This window comes from Cervus canadensis, chromosome 24 (genome assembly GCF_019320065.1).
Source record: "Cervus canadensis isolate Bull #8, Minnesota chromosome 24, ASM1932006v1, whole genome shotgun sequence".
Classification (NCBI taxonomy): domain Eukaryota; kingdom Metazoa; phylum Chordata; class Mammalia; order Artiodactyla; family Cervidae; genus Cervus; species Cervus canadensis.
Window position 1 is genome coordinate 28,193,281 of NC_057409.1, and position 17,490 is coordinate 28,210,770.

At 41.5% G+C, this 17,490-nt stretch overlaps 2 protein-coding genes across 8 annotated transcripts in view; one reads left to right on the plus strand and one right to left on the minus strand.

Annotated features, from left to right (window-relative positions):
* Positions 1-11,055, minus strand: part of CNOT9 (CCR4-NOT transcription complex subunit 9) — a 30,712-nt gene extending 19,657 nt beyond the window's left edge. The window contains exon 1 of the mRNA XM_043444574.1: positions 10,711-11,055. Within this exon, the coding sequence (XP_043300509.1) occupies positions 10,711-10,734 (24 nt within the window). The 5' untranslated portion in view covers positions 10,735-11,055. The remainder of the gene's footprint in view (positions 1-10,710) is intronic.
* Positions 11,056-11,255: 200 nt separating this feature from the next.
* USP37 (ubiquitin specific peptidase 37) overlaps positions 11,256-17,490 on the plus strand; it is a 91,537-nt gene continuing 85,302 nt past the window's right edge. For 2 of the 7 annotated variants that reach the window (XM_043444572.1, XM_043444570.1), the window contains exons 1-2: positions 11,256-11,506; positions 16,382-16,522. The gene's annotated coding sequence lies outside the window, so the exon portion shown is untranslated. Of the gene's footprint in view, positions 11,507-11,576; positions 11,667-16,381; positions 16,523-17,490 lie in introns of those variants that run through there. The other 5 variants (XM_043444568.1, XM_043444566.1, XM_043444567.1 and 2 more) reach the window with 5 other exon arrangements.

A 17,490-nucleotide genomic window follows, 5' to 3' on the forward strand; every position in this document is an offset into this window, starting at 1 on the left:
TTCCCGTAACACCATAGTGTGATAGAATACCGACCAACCCATCCCACATGATATAAAGATGAGGAACAAAAAGCACAAGTGTCTTTGCTAAAAACAGAATGAAGTCTAAGGTGGACTTTGAGGAGTACCCACATTTACTCTACTCAAGCTGAAAGCCCACCTTCTATAATTAGAAGCTCAATTAGATGCTTTTAGCTTACTGTTTATCATTTCTCTTGCGCTAGAATGAACCACAAGGTGTTCTGCTAAATGGACTATATACCCTGCAACTTAAGTCCTCCTTAAGTGCCTCAGAGTAATCTGCTAAAAGCTGTTAAGTCAGTGATGCTCAAGAAAACATGAGGTTCCTAAATGATGTAGAAGGAACAGGGTAGTTTTCTGATCCCCATTCCCAACAGCAAAAACAGTATGGTCCACGCATCTGCCTTTTCTACTGCCACAGACAGGCCTTCAACTTTAAAAATTATTTTTGGAAATGTAATTCCACCAGAAGATAGGATGTATTTATTTAGAGTATTACATCATCTTAAAAGCTCAGTGAAAACAAGGGCTAAAATTGTAGCTTTGGGTTTCCTGCCCACAATCTCTTGGACAACCTACAATCCTTAAGAGAGCCCCAGGACAACGTTCTGGCAATACAGTATCTATCCTGATTAGTCATTACTCATTCCAGAGGCCTGTCATCCAGATACTAGCATCAGTAAGCTCCACCACCCTCTCCAGAGTCAATCTATGACGTACCCAGCACTCCTGTACCCTATCCTGTTCTGCAGAACTCTAGGTGAACACCACCAGGCTGCAATGGTAGATACCAGCTAGCATATAATGGATTCAGGACTCCAGGCCCTGTCTGCACATACTCCTGTTTCCAGAGCTGGTTTGACTCCAGCAGAGAAGACTGTGCCCCTGGAGTGATGCTGGCACGCTAAAGGGCCAATGTCTGGTGGTCCCTAAGGCCATGACCACTGGCTGCCAGTAATACTCCACCTTTTGAAACTACTTGTGGGAATTTTAGCCTCTATGAGACTTTGGTTCTAAGAGAGCTAGGGAGGTCAGTCAGTTCAGTTGCTCAGTCGTGTCTGACTCTTTGCAACCCCATGGACTGCAGCACACCAGGCTTCCATGTCCATCACCAGCTCCCAGAGCTTGCTCAAACTCATGTCCATCGAGTTGGTGATGTCATCCAACCATCTCATCCTCTGTTGTCCCCATCTCCTCCTGCCTTCAATCTTTCCCAGCATCAGTCTTTTCCAATGAGTCAGTTCTTCGCATCAGGTGGCCAAAGTATTAAGAGTTTCAGCGTCAGCATCAGTCCTTCCAATGAGTATCCAGGACTGATTTCTTTTTTGAAAGCTGAGTTTTAAGCCAGCTTTTTCACTCTCCTCTGTCACTACCATCAAGCGGCTCTTCAGTTCCTCTTCACTTTCTACCATAAGGGTGGGGTCATCTGCGTATCCAAGGTTACTGATATTTCTCTCAGCAATCTTGATTCCAGCTTGTGTTTCATCCAGCCCGGCATTTTGCATGATGTACTCTGCATATAAGTTAGATAAGCAGGGTGACAATAGGCAGTCTTGATGTACTCCTTTCCCAATTTGGAACCAGTCTGTTGTTCCATGTCCGGTTCTAATTGTTGCTTGTTGGCCTGGATACAGATTTCTCAGGAGGCAGGTCAGGTGGCCTGGTATTCCCATCTCTTGAAGAGTTTTCCACAGTTTGTTGTGATCCACAGTCAAAGGCTTTGGCATAATCAATAAAGCAGGAAAGTTCTTCTGGAACTCTCTGCTTTTTCGATGATCCAATGGATGTTGGCAATTTGATCTCTGGTTCCTCTGCCTTTTCTAAATCCAGCTTGAACATCTGGAAGCTCACGCATGGTTCATGTACTGTTGAAGGCTGGCTTGGAGAATTTTGAGCATTACTTTGCTAGCATGTGAGATGAGTGCAACTGTGGGGTAGTTTGAGCATTCTTTGGCATTGCCCTTTTTTGGGACTGGAATGAAAACTGACCTTTTCCAGTCATGTGGCCACTGCTGAGTTTTCCAAATTTGCTGGCATATTGAGTGCAGCACTTTCACAGCATCATCTTTTAGGATTTGAGCACTGGAATTCCATTACCTCCACTAGCTTTGTTCGTAGTGACACTTCCCAAGGCCCACATGACTTTGCATTCCAGGATGTCTGGCTCTAGGTGAGTGATCACACCACCGTGGTTATCTGGGTCATGAAGATCTTTTTTGTATAGTTCTTCTGTGTATTCTTGCCACCTCTTCTTAATATCTTCTGCTTCTGTTAGGTCCCTACCATTTCTGTCCTTTATTACTCATCTTTCCATGAAATGTTCCCTTGGTATCTCTATTTTTCTTGAAGAGATCGCTAGTCTTTCCCATTCTATTGTTTTCCTCTATTTCTTTGCACTGATCACTGAGGAAGGCTTTCTTATCTCTCCTTGATGTTCTTTGGAACTCTGCATTTAAATGGGTGTATCTTTCCTTTTCCCCTTTTCCTTTGCTTCTCTTCTTTCCTCAGCTATTTGTAAGGGCTCCTCAGACAACTATTTAGACTTTTTGCATTTCTTTTTCTTGAGGATGGTCTTGATCACTGCCTCCTGTACAGTGTTATGAACCTCTGTTCATAGTTCTTCAGGCACTCTATCAGATCTAATCCCTTGAATCTATTTCTCATTTCTACTGTATAATCGTAAGGGATTTGATTTAGGTCATACCTGAATGGTCTAGTAGTTTTCCCTACTTTCTTCAATTTAAGTCTGAATTTGGCCATAAGGAGTTCATGATCTGAGCCATAGTCAGCTCCAGGTCTTGTTTTTGCTGACTGTATAGAGCGTCTTCCTCTTTGGCTGCAAACAATATAATCAATCTGATTTCGTTATTGACCATGTGTAGATGTCCATGTGTAGAGTCGTTTCTTGTGTTGTTGGAAGAGGGTGTTTGCTATGACCAGTGCATTCTCTTGGCAAAACTCTGTTAGCCTTTGCCCTGCTTCATTCTGTACCCCAAGGTCAAATTTGCCTGTTACTCCAGGTGTCTCTTGCCTTCCTACTTTTGCATTCCAGCGCCCTATGATGAAAAGGACATCTTTTTTGGGGGTCAGTTCTAGAAGGTCTTGGGAGGTCAGATGGTTGGTAATGTGGCCCTCAAGAACCAGCTTAGAGAGGAGTTCTGCAGCCACTCTAACAAGGAGGAGGCAGTGAGGGCAGTTTGGTACCAGAAAATAGCTGAGGTAGGGACCCTCCTTTTCATTACCCCTGGGGAATTCTGCCCCAGATTTAACAGCAGAAGTTAGTATAAACCCACTGAATACCTATGTTATTGGATGAATATAGTTATTTTTTGAAAGTGGGAGTTCATATACATAGGTCTTACTCTATTAGGCACTATCTTAAAAAAATACTTATCATTACCACTCTCATTTCATAGATGAGGAAACAGAGAAGTTATTTAAAGGTTAAGTGGCAAAGCCCAGGATTTGAATTCAGGTGGTTAGGCAGCAAAATCCATACTCTTCACTGCTTTGTGAATGCTGCTTCTCACTTCAAGATTAGGTCTAATCTAAAGACGACTCTCCAAAAAAACTATTTCCTGTGACCTAGACAATAGAGATAGGGAATACATAAAAACCACAAACAAAAATTAAAATACTACTGTTGTTAGTTCAGCAGAATGTGATAAACAACCAGCACCCAATATCATTGATACTAAGAGAAATTTTCTACTTAATAAGATTTGAGGTACTTAATAATCATCACTGTAATGGGAAGGGTCAATTAAATAGTTTGACATAATTCCCTATGTCAAATCAAGGCTCAGATAGGCATAATTTAGCTGGTGCTAGCCACCAATACCCACCCACACACAAATATACACACCCCCCTTCCCTACCTCTACCAACATATCAACAAGTAATTTTTTAACATCCAGTGAAGTTTAGTTATTTTGGAGAATAAAAATATTACCTTTTTTTTTTTTTGACCCTGAGGCTTGCAGGATCTTTAGTTCGCTGACCAAGGATTGAATCTAGGAACTAGAAGTGAAATCACTGGGTTCTAACCACTGGACTGCCAGGGCATTCCCTATTTTTTAATTACACACTGATTTCCATATTCATTTATATTACTAGACAATTGATAAAATACTTTGTACATCATCCCTGAATAAAATCCCAAGGCACAACTCTAGCATCTCACTAGATCTTTAATTTTATTTATTTATTTTTGGCTGCACTGGGTCTTTGTTGCTTTGAAGGGCTTCCTCTAGTTGCAGTGAGCAGGGGCTCCTCTTTGTTGCAGCGGGCGGGCTTCTCACTGCAGTGGCTTCTCTTGCTGTGGAGCACTAGGTGCGTGGCTTTAGTAGTTGTAGTATGCGGGCTTGGTGGCTGTGGCTCGCAGGCTCAGACACTTCACAGCAGGTGGAATCCTTCAGGACCAGGGATTGAACCAGTTTCCCTTGCACTGGCAGGTGGATTCCCATCCACTGTGCCACCAGGGAAGTCCTCACTTGATCTTGATGTCAATATTAACTAAAAGCCCAATGCCTCTCCTTCTGAAGCCCAAAGATTATTTAGGTACACCTTTCACAAAAATATTAGAATCTGAAAATTGATGACTTCCTAAAAGGGAATGGGATGTAAAAGAGAGGGTAGGGTAGATGAGGAAAGAGAGGGAACTGTATTGTACTTTAATTAAAAAAAAATTAATTTATGTACTTAGGCTGGGCTGGGTCTTTGCTGGCTGCTCGTGAGCTTTCTCTAGTTGTAGGGAGGGGGCTTCTCACTGCCGTGGCTTCTGTTTCAGAACACAATCTCTAGGGCACTTGGGTGTCAGTAGTTTCAGCATGGGGGCTCAGGACTTGTGGTTCCTGGGCTCTAGAGCACAGGCTTGACAGTTGTGGCACACTAGCTGTGGGCCTAGCTGCTCCATGGCATGTGGGATACTCCTGGATCAGTTCTCAAACCTGTGTCTCCTGCACTCGCAGGCGGATTCTTTACCAGTGAGCCAGTAGGAAAGCCCTGAATTGTACTCTTAAAAACATGGTTTCATTGAATGATCACAACAGCATGGAATCACCCTTGTTTTACAGCTGATGGAACTATGAGTAAACAGTGGGCAGATTTCCACCCTCCTCCAGTTCTCTATTTAAAGATCACCTCTAAAGATTCTTAGTTCAGTTGCTGCAATTCTTCTAATTTATAATTTACTAATATACCACTGAGGCTGTGCCTGATACAAACTCAATCTACTAGCACATAGCATCCAGTGACAGAGAAGCAAATTCATCTAACTTACCTTGTGGAGACTGGGGCTTCCCTGGTGGCTCAGATGGTAAAGAATCTGCCTGCAACGCAGGAGACCTAGGTTCAATCCCTGGGTTGGCAAGATCCCCTGGAGAAGGAAATGATTACCCACTCCAGTATTCTTGCCTGGAGAATTCCATGGACAGGGGAGCCTGGCAGGCTACAGTCCATGGGAACACAAAGAGTTGGACGCGATTGAGCGACTTTCACTTTCACCTTTTGGAGACTACCTAACTTAAACGCACTAACAGCAGAACACTACCACACAAGCAGAGGTTAGCAATTTCTGAATCAAAAGTAATTTCTGGATCATTTCCTCAGAAAAATACACAACTGTAAACTGTCTTGCATGTGATTTACGTTTATCTAAAATTTACAAATAATTCCAGGGAATTTATAGAGTCTACCTGTAATCCATTAATAGACCTAGGATTAAGAACCTGTTTATCAGGTTTAAGAATAGGAAAGACCCTGGGACTTCCCTGGTGGTCCAGTAGTTAGAGGACTCTGCACTTCCACTACAGGGGGCCCAGGTTCAATTCTTGGTTGGAATGAGCCTCGACTGCGGCCAAAAAATAAAAAAAAAAAGAATCAGAAAGATCTCAATTAGCAAGAAACAACACAGGTACCTAACTGGAATGCACACTAGATCGGGAGCTAGAAGTGGTTTCTTTTTCTTTTTTTTTTAAATGTTTTATTTATTCGGCTGTGTTGGATTGTAGTTCTGACATGTGGGATCTAGTTCCCTGACCAGGGATCAAACCCAGGCCCCCTGCATTGCAAGTCAGAGTCTTAGCCACTGGACCACCAGGGAAATCCCTAGAAGTGGTTTCAAAACAGTTTTGCCATTTCTAGAATTGTGTGACCTAGAATAAATCATTTACTTTTCTGAGCCTCAATATTCATTGGTTAAATGAGGGAACTATATTAAATAATTTTTAGTTGCCTCTAAAATCTCAGAACTTTCTTTCTTTAGTTAAAAGTGAGAGACTAAGTGGCTACCAAACAATTTTTATTGAGGCATAATTTGCATACAATAAAACTTTCACATGTACTCATTTAAGTATACATGTCAACGAATTTTGAGATATCTATATACCCAAGTAACCACCACTACAATCAAGATACATTACCGGACACTCCATTATCCCCCAAAATTCTCTATACTTCTTTCAGTAAATCCCACATTCAGCCCTCCATAGACTAGGTTTGACCTTTCTAGGAACTTTTAACAGGAGGCAATATTTATCGAACATACTAAGTGCCAGTCACTGTGGATTACCTCAAATTATTCTCAAAATTCTAAAAGGAGACAGGTTCAGGGGATTTAATTTACTGGAGTTCACATAACCAAGTATATGGCAGAATTATATTTAAAATCTAGTCTACTAATACTTGCCTCTAGAATCAGTGAAACTTACTTAGTCCACAGGACTGAAATCACAAATATCCCAAGCTGAAGAAATGTAATATTTAAGAACCCAATACAGAACTTTAACCTTGATATTCTGTTGCAGTTGGATATGAGTAAACAGTGAGATCAATGCACATACCCAGAAACAAAGTCATCTATGAGAAGTCTGATTTGGACTATTAGTTATCCTCAACACTTTCAAGATCAGAAACAAGATCAATTATATTTAATTATATGCTCATATATAACCTGCTTAAAGTCAGTAGTCCTTTTCTTTTAATAGATTAAAGGAAAAAAAATGTTTAAAAAAAGTTTGTACTATCAAAATTCAGGAGGGACTCATTCTCTTTTTACCTGTCTATTGGTTTGTATGTGGAAAATGTTATTTCAAGTAAAATTTTTTCTTTCAATGAAGCCTAACATTCAAGGGCCAAAAAAACAGCTGTTGGTTTTCTTATCAATGAATATGTGACAGTGAATACAAAATGGAATTAGACTGAAATAAAGATTATTTTCCAAAGTCTGGAGAAGGCTCAACACATGGCTTTTGGTGTCTATATAATGATGATACAGTAAGAAAACTCACTTTCTTAACAGTGTCAAAGGGAAATACCAAATTAGCTTAATATTCCTCTCTTTATAAAAGAAGGGCCAGAATGTTCTTCAAAATAACTTTTTAAAAATGGAAGTGAATAAACAAAGAAAACTTGGTCAACTTGCTTAAATCTTCAACAGGAGACAAAGAAGGAGAAGGAGATAGTGTCTAAATTAGATTCTTCAGAGTGCATAATGTTCTTTTTACTTGCTAAAGAGGAGGGTATCTGGGTGTCCAGCACTGCTTCAACAAAGAGATATGAAATGACTAATGCAGCTGTTGGTTACATAGAAAGTGAGGGAAAAACAAGGGTTTAAGGATGTTAGAACTGCCACTGGAAATTTTTTAAAAAGCGTACACAGTGCATCTCCTAAAGGCTTACCTTTGGCTGTTTTAGATCACTAGCATAACATTCGTTACAGAAGACCCATGGTATATGTGAAAATTTGTGATTCTATTAAGCTGAAGCAAACTTCAAGGTCCATAGCAAGTGATTTGTTACTTTGCTGACACAAGAATTAGAGTCCCAAGGCTGAAGTCTGGGAGCAAGTCATTTAACCAGTGAATAAACCCAGTCAACCACTGAGCACTTTCTTATTCTTATTTAACACAATCCTGTGTGGTACTTCTATTTGTCAGATTTGAGAATGTAATTATATTCTGTGATGGCAATAATGAAGATGTTAGGATGAAATATTCTGTAAAGAATGAAAAGAGTCTGACCTACTTGAAACTATTGGCATAATAAAATATTACAAGAGTAAAAATTTAAGATATATCCTAAATGATCTCAATTCCTCCAATCAGTGAATAACATACTACATTCATATGTGATCACATTCTCCTTTGATACTACTGTCTCCCTAGATGAAGTCATGATTTATATGCAATTTAAAAAAGAAATAAAGGTATACACAAATACAAATTTTCATCATTAGACAAAAAGTAAGCATCTTCTCAAGCAGTTTAGATTATTGCAGGCACTGTTGCATGTCTTATTGACACAATTTTTAGTCAGGAATATACACCATCAGAGGATGAGATGGCTCAATGGCATCACCGACTCAATGGACGTAAAGTTTGAGTAAGCTCAGGAGTTGGTGATGGACAGTGAGGCCCTGGTGTGCTGAAGTCCATGGGGTTGCAGAGTCAGACATGACAGAGCGACTGAACTGAACTGATACACCATCAGTGTCCCTTTACCCAGATGAGAACAATACAGTCAGTTTAGCTTAAAGGAAGGCACTAAAGGATTGGGAAAGGGGTGGCTCAACTTTTTTTGCTTCAGTCTCTTCATTAACCAAATATTCCAGTGAATAAGCGGTACAAATGAGCTTAGAGCTTTTGTGTAGTCCAAACAGCAAAACAGGTGAAAAAAGCATCAAAAGTTCAATTTCTTAATAAAAGTAAGTCACTGTAAATTTAACTGAAGAAACATGCATTGAATATTTTAAGTAATGAACCAGAGCTTTAATGGCTGTTTGAAAGATGTATTAGGGAGCAACTGAAAGAAAAGAAGTTGAATAGGCAGAGACTGCTGAGGCACAGGGGAAACAGCAGCTTGGTATCAAAGCCTAGAGAAATCACAATCAGATTTTCAGACACAGACAAGCCAACCTTAGAATTGTTTAAACCGTCCCCTCCAACCAGCAGCAACCTCATTTTCTGACTGGCTTCTTCTCATGTTAGTCACTGAGTCCTGTCCAACTCTTTGCGACCCCTCCGTCCATGGAATTATCCAGGCAAGTATACTGGAAAGGGTAACCATTCCCTTCTACAAGGGGTCTTCCTGACCCAGAATCAAAAGCCAGGTCTCCTGCATTGCAGGCAGATTCTTTACTGTCATATTACATGTAAAGTGCGGAAGAAACAAAAAAGCTGGAGAAACTGCAGTCACCTAGTTAAGAGATTATATAAAAGGTATCTCAGCCCGTGGAAAGTTCCAAACACTTTAGAAACATGGTACCAGGAGGCAGAGACGCCACTAGCCCTGGCAATGACAAGGCTGCCTGTAACCTAGTCACACCAACTCACTTTTAAACTTTAAATTTAACTTTTGTTAAACTTTTTTAAATTTAACTTTTGTTAAATTTAATTTTTGTCCTCTATTGAGGATTTATGTCATTTTACCTGGTAATGCAACTTCAGTATATTATTCTCTCTTTAAGCCACTTCGCCTTGATGCAACTGAAAAAAGTTGGATGAGCATTCAGAAGAGTATGCTCAAATCACATGATCCTGTCTGCCCATCACGGCTATTCGCTCAGTTGTCACCGCCCTCATCAATATCCAGGCATTCAGCAAAAATATTTGAGCCAGGAACTGTCCTGGCACTGAAGTAACCATGTAAACAGGATCTAGATGATCCCTGTCCCTGACCTCAAAAGGGGGACAAATATGAAACAAGTAAATGAAGCAAAACTTGGGAAAAGTTTAAGTAGAAGAGATGGAACGGTGGCCAGTTGTAGCTGGAGCCTGCAGAGCAATGTGAAAGTCGAGACTGAAAACAGGAGTAAGGAACATAAACGCTCAGGTAGGGCCTTGTAGACAATGCAAAGTGTTTGGGTTTTACTTCAACAAAACGGGAAACCGCAGGATTACTTCAGCTAGGTTGTGTGTGTTTGTGTGTGTGTGTGTCGCTCAGTCGCGTCCGCGACCCCACGGACTATAGCCTGCCAGGCTCCTCCGTCCATGGGATTTTCCAGGCAAAAATACTGGAGTGGGTTGTCATCTCCTTCTCCAGGGGATCTTCCCGACGCAGGGATCGAACCCAGGTCTCCCGCATTGCAGGCAGACTCTACCCTCTGAGCCACAGTGCATGGTTATTAGGAGTTTACACTGTTTTTTTTGGTCAAAGATCACGCTGGTAAAACAAAATGTGAAAAAAGGTTTTAAACGCAGAGGACCGTAAGTCAGACATCCTAACTAGTCACTTGTTCAGGTCTCGGATTTTGCATCTGTAAAGCAAGTGGTTTGAGCTAGAAGCCATTTCCTCCCCGCTGCGACGTGCCTAGGCAGGGAGTGTCAGATGCACCTCGTAAGTCCCCTCGCCCCCGCCAACGCCCGCACGCAAACGGCGGCCTAAAACTGTTGGTAGAGCAATGAATCAATGAATGGCCCCTCTGGGCCGCAAGGGAGGCGCTCCAGCCGCGCGACCAGGCCCCGGGGCCAGAAAAGAACGCGCTACGCGGAGCCAGAGGCCGCGAGAGCCGGCCGGCGGGGAGAGTGGGGACCGGCTCCGCCGCAGCCAAGCTCGGCGAGGAAGGGGGCCGGGGCCTCGCGTGTTGAGGGCTGGAGGACTCCCGGTCTGCCATAGGGAGCTAGGAGAGAAGGCCGAAACGCGGGGCTGAGGAGGGGTTTGGGGCCCAGGCCGGGAAGCTCAGCCACTTACCGCAGCCGTCGCCAGACTGTGCATGTTGGGAGCGGACGCCGCTCTCCTCCCACCGCCGGACGCGCCAAGCCGCGTCCCAGCTTCAGCGCCTCTGCCGCCGAAAATGATGAGACGTCTCAGCCGCCATCCGCCTCCGGCTCGCTCCGCCCCCTCCGCAGCCCTCTGACCTTTCACCTCTGACCCCGCCCACACACCCTCTTCCCGCCCCCCCCTCAGCTCCTGGAGTTAACAATCCTCGAGTCTGTTTTGTCCCTTCAGGACCGGAAGGACACCCGCCCCCTGCTAGTGTCCCCCATCCCCAGCTTGGAGCAGGTATCTCCAGAGAGGGGCGTGAACTCTGACCTCCCTCCGGAGGCCAGTGAAGGGCGGGAAAAACCAGGCAGTCCGGGAGGACAACTAGTGCGCATGCCCAACTGGACTCTGCAGGGGGGAAATGGTAGGCAGGCGAAAGTGCGTGAAGTAGAAAGTGCGCGTGCGTACTACGGTCAGGGCAGGGGGCGGGGCTACCTCGGCGAGATTTCGCCTGGTACTGGGGCGGGGAGAGGGCGTAGAAAGGGCGGGGTTTCCAGGCTTGGGCGCACGCGCTTCTCCTGGTCGCGTCGGGTGTGCGTGCGTGCGTGCGTGCGTGTTTGCGTGTGGTCACAGTTCCCGCCATCAGCCGCTCTCCCTGACTGGGGGAGTGAGCGGCCCCTCTCAGTGCCCGGTGTCCCTTCCTTGTTGACCCCCAGCTCCTCCCCCTTCACGCGGACTCCGAGCTTCCGGCAGGCCTGTCCAAAGCTCCGACTCGCAGGCACAGGTAAGGCGGGCACGGCGAGCGTCTCTACGGAGCCGTTTTACCCTGCACCCCCCGCCCTCTCGCCCCGTGCGGTCCGCCCACTCGGCGTTCACTCTCCTGGAGTTCGCCGGCTGCTGTTCAGCCCGCCCCCATTCCCGTGACGCCCCCTGTCGCCTCACAGGTACTCCACTTGGCTTTCCCCCACGCTTTTCATCTCCTTTGACCGGGTCTTTACTGTCACTCGCTCCCCTCGCGACCCGAACCTGGCCCCTCTTTGCTGGGGCTGTCTTCCGTCACTCGCCTCTTTGCGAGGCCTGCTATCTCTTCAGGTGACTTCCGTTGCCGCATGTCCATCGGGCCTTGGGATATGATACTGTTTCACTTTCTTGGCTATTTTTTCACCTCTCTCCTAGTCATGTTTCACTCAGAGGCATGGATTATATATTTTTTTTCGTGCCTTTGGTTGTTCCCCATCTCTAGTTATCAGATCAGGTTGTCAGGTTTACCTAGATTAGGTCATGATCTGTGAAAGGAAATAATAATTGATGACGAAATCCTCTGTCTAGAGAGTTGGTCTGTGGGTGGTTTTGTAATTCTTTGAAATTTAGGTTCTGTGTAAATGCCTCTTGGGGGTGGCAGTGTCTGACATGCCTCTAACTGTAAGAGCTGTCTTAATAGATGATGTCAAGTAGGCAATTGGATTATACTGGGGTTGGAGCTTAGCTGTAAGCTGGGTGCATAGATAAATGTGTGTATGTGTGTGTGTGTATATATATATATGTATATATATATAGACATCATCTGCCATGTTGATAGTAATTGAAGCCATGGATGTGGATGAAATTGCCTGAGGAGAGTGCATTGCTAGAAAGGAAAGGGACCTAGGATGGAGCGCTGAGAGATACTTGATGTTTAGTAACCGGATAGAGGAGTACAAGTTTTGCCGAAAAGGTGAAAGAAGTTACCAATAATGTTGAATTCTGTTGAAAGGTAAAGATAAGTGAGGACTGAAAAGCCTGTTGACATCAAAGTAATCGGTGATCATAGTGAGAGATGTTTGATGGAATAAAATGGATATCTGGGTGCAGTCTTGTTCTCCTTTTACTGTTCCCTTCCACCCTAAGCTTTAGATTCATCAACCTGTATGTTGATGGTGAAGGAAAGGGAAGCCCGGTGTGCTGCAGTCCATGGAATCGCAGACTTGGACACGACTTAGTGACTTAATGACAATAGAGGACTTGAGAAGTTTTATATCCAGTGTGTTTCCTCTGTTTTCTGCTCAAAATCTAAATAGCCAACTGTCTGCTGGACATCTTAATTTGATTTTTTTTTCCCTTAGGAGTTTCAAAAGAACATACCTGAAACCAGTCTTCTCTCCATACCTAAATGTGTTATCTTCCAGTATCCCATTTTATTAAGTGGTATATCCATTTACATAGTCTAGAACCTTGAAAACCATTCTTGCCTTCTCGTCATCCCATGTATCTATACCCTCTTCAGGTTCTATTTATTGTATTTCCATTATGTGTCTTGGATTTATTTCTGTACATCTTCATTATCACTTTTGTAATTCAAGCCACAACACTTTTTCACCTGGACTTAATGTTCCTTATATTCTCATTTGTAAAATGGGAATGATCACCTTGTTGGACTGCTATAAGGGTTAAATGAAATAACCGTGGTAAGCACACCACATAAAATAAATAGCCAGTGAGTATTTTTTTTTTTTTTTTGCCAGTGAGTATTAACTATTATTGTAATTGTTGTTATAAGCTGAATCACTTCAATACTGTCCTATCTGGTTCTCCTAATTGCTTTCATTCTTGCTCCTGTCACTCTCTTCCCCAAACCCAAACAAACCACATCACTTTTCCACTTAGCAGTAATATGTCATTTGTCTGCTTAAAAACCTTCAGTGGATTTCCCATGACTAAATATTTATTACATTTAGGGTAAAATTCAAAATCTTTACTATGGTCTGTAAGATTCTGCATAACCTTTTTCTTTCCCACTTCATCTTGCACCATTCTCTTTTCCCTCACTAAACTCCAGCCACAATGTTTTTCATTTGTTTAGTTACACCAAGTTATTTCCCATCACAGAACCTTTGCATGTGTAGTTCTGGACTGTTCCAGCATGATTATCTCTCAGTTAACTCATTCTTCAATTTTCACCTGAAGTGGTACTTCCTTAGAGAAGCCTTCTCTTGATATTCTCTAACCAGTATCCCCCTACCCCATCCTAAATTAGGTACCCTGTGATAATTTCTCACATGCCCTGAACTTTATACCATATTTCAGTACTTTCAATTATATATTTACTTGTGTGGTTATTTAAAGTCTGTCTTTTACTAGAATATGGGTTAGAAATGATTTCATTTCTATTTCTCAAGAATTTGTTGAACTGAATAAGTAAATTGGAGCTTGCTAGAAGAACCATCAGGTCTTTGGGAAACACCAGCTTACTGATATTTTTGTCATCTGATGACAAGCACCTTTTTTCACCCCGCAGACAAAGGATGCAAAAAAACAGAGTTTCCCTCTTTGGGCAATATTACCCGTTCTTAGGTCAGAATCATTCAGATTTTAGATTCTTTGAATTGGAGAAAAACTTCATTGAGGTCAACTTCTCTTTTTACTTTCAGCCGCCACACAATTTTATCTCTTTGTGCATTAGCTTTATGGCTCATTTTAGGAAAGAAAGCCCTTAGAAATCAAAGCAGTGGTTTACATATTTTAACAACAGGTTAAACTGTGAAACCAGTAAAGATGAAGTTTCCAAAAATACATAAAGTAAAATTTCATGTTTAAGTAAGTGGCTGGTGGTGGTTATGGAAGAGAATACCAAAATTTAATAATTTGTGTGTGTAGAACAAAACTTGTGTAGAGAAATAGAAAATTAAAAAATAGGAGTGCCAAACACAGAAGCATTTGGATTTATTTGATAGGTAGTGATGAACTGTTAAAATGTTTGAGAGAATGTTTCAATTAAGCAAGATGGATAAGTTCTAAAGATAAGCTGTGCAGCATTTGTGCCTATAGTTAACAGTACTGTATTGTACACTTAAATGTTTGTTAAGAGGATAGATCTCGTGTTTTATATTCTTACCACAATAAAATTAAAAAAAAAATTTTTTTAATGTTTGGGAGGGGAATTAGCCTCAGCAGCAAGTATTTTAGCATTTACTAAGTACCTGTTGTTTTGTTGGAGTAAAAAAGAAAATAATAAGACAGGTCCCCTCCCTCTCCCCCTTCCCCTTTAGAGAGAAAGTTGAGGAGAGAACTAGTGCACACTTTAGTTGCTGTGCTAAGTCAATTCAGTCATGTCTGACTCTTTGCCACCCCATGGACTATAGCCTGCCAGTCTCCTCTGTCCATAGGATTTTCCAGGCAAAGATGCCGGAGTGGGTTGCCATTTCCTCCTCCAGGGGATCGTCCCAACACAGGGATCAAACCCACATCTCTTATGTCCCCTGCTTTGGCAGACGGGTTCTTTACCACTAGCACCACCTGAGTTGGTAAGAGATTAAAAAAAGTCCTTAGAAAGGGTTATTACAAGATAAATGATTTGTTGGATAGAAAAATCTTGAGAGAATGAAGACTGGAAAGTGGTTGCTACGAATCTTTGAGGATGCAATATAGTTAGTTAAGTCGCTCAATCGTGTCCAACTCTTTGTGACCCTGTGGACTGTAGCCCACCAGACTCCTCCATCCATGGGATTCTCCAGGCAAGAATACTGGAGTGGGTTGCCATTTCCTTCTCCAGGGGATCTTCTCAACACAGGGATCGAACCTAGGTCTCCCGCTTTGGAGGCAGACGCTTTAACCTCTGAGCCACCAGGGAAGCCCTAAGGATGCAGTATGGTAGCAGTTAAAAATATGAGTTCTGGTGTGTCTCTTACTGACTCTAAGTAACCATGGATAAATTACCTTATCTGTCTAAGCCTCAGTTTCTTCATTTGTAAATTAGTGATATTAATAATCCCTGTTCTTCAGGATTATTGTGAAGATTATGAAATATTGCATGTATGGTGCTTCATACTGTGCTTGGTAAATGTTGCATAATAAATATCAGGTGGGAAAGATTAGCGAAGTGATATGTTTCTGAATTTGGGTGGTAGTGATGAATGACTTTCAAATAAATAAGAACAAGGCTAAAGCTGATGAGATTTTTTTGCCTAAATGACAGTGGAAAGACAAATGTAGGAAAGTCTGGGGAATCTCTTAAAGAGGACATGGACTGTGTCATGTTCACATTTGTGTCCCTACCACAGTGCCATCAAACTGGAGTAACTCAATAAATGGTTTTTTACCAAGTGAACAAAGAAGTTTAGAGTTGATGGTAACAGTCAAGAAGGTAGTGAGACGAGTGTTTGGGTAGAAGAACTTCAGGGAAAGTTGAGGCTTTTAAGAGGCCTAAATTTGAGAAACAAACCCATGAATTTAGTTTTGAAAGAAAAGTAAGAACCAAGTTTACCCATCTTTTGAAATTTGTATCAACATCTTTTGTAAGTGGTATTTTAAGATTTAAAACCATGATATGTAACAATGTTTATAAAGTGAACAAAAGAAATACTGTTTATTTCACTGCCTTCTCAGTTTCAAAATGTAACAGGAATAAATAAACCAAGATACAAATTGATCTAGGTGCAGGCTCTGGGAGTCCCTCATTTTGCACAGCAGATATATTCCTAAAGTTGTTGAGTCTGTGTGCATGTGCGTGTGTGGGGGGTATGTGTACAAGTGTATCTTGAGCGTTATACTTTAAATGTTTTCAGTAGTTTATGATTTTTAAATAGAGAGTTAATCTTTGTTGTGTAAATGAGCACTTTTTGAAAATTGTAATCTTGTAAATGAGATTTTTTTTTTTAAAAAGGCACACTTATATTTTCTTTAGCTGAGTTGATGGCACCTGGAGAACTGGCATAGCTGCAGAATATGAGTAGTTCCCCAAGAAGAGTGCATTGCCTTTGGCACAAGGATCAGAATAAAGGTGAATTGCTATTACATAGGGTTTTTCAGTAAAAGTCTCTGAAAAGTAAGTAATGTTTTTATTTTGGATATACATGTTTCCAAGAGTATGCCAACTAGCAAGAACTGACCATTTTCTTCTATTTTGTAGTAGTAATTTTTGTGCTTTAGCATGCTTTCTTAAACCACAGAATACCCTCTGCATAAGAATGTTTTCAAAGCAGTACCTAAAATAAGAGCATTTAAATAACTGTAGAGGGTATAAAAACATTTTTGCCAATGTTATTGAGCTTTCACAGATTGCTCAGAATTAAACAGTGATTTCAAGAATGGTGAAGAAATTTAGGGAAAAGCAAATCTCTTTGGATGTACCTAAAGAATAATTGGTTTTTCTTCTACTTTGTCTTCCTAATATTACTTTAACAGTGAATTAGCATTACAGAGTTTAATGAAACCTTGTCTTTGTTAGGTTCATAGAAAGTTGAACTGTTACTGGATCATGCTAGATACTTGAAGGGAAACTTAGTGTTTTTTTCTCTTAACCAAGTAGGGCAAAGTCTGATAATATGATCAGTGTACAAAAGTAAATACAGTTAACTCATTTAATGCAAGAGCAGACAATGGACTGGTTTGAGACATTAAGAAAAAGTTTTATTGATTCTGCCAATTTTATGTCTTGTACCTTTTAGGCTTTTTCTCTTAGAGAGAGATTACTAGTAGAAATGGTTAAGAAAATGTTCAATATCTGAAGTAAAATTTTATACGCCTAGCCAAAACTCTGCATCAGAGTATTTGAGAATTTTATCTAGAGAAATCATGGATTACATGTAGAGAGAATTATAGAGGGAAACAGAAGTAACCAATAAAGTTTTTTCTTCCATACTTTATTGAACTTTGAAATCTTTATCTCCAAATCTTGTTAAATAATCTAATTTTTTAAAATATGTTTTTGTTGGAGGAATTCAAGGTCAATGTCCTTTATTTACTTTTTGGTCTGTAAGGAAGACACTGGGACAATGGGGTTTTAACTATTCC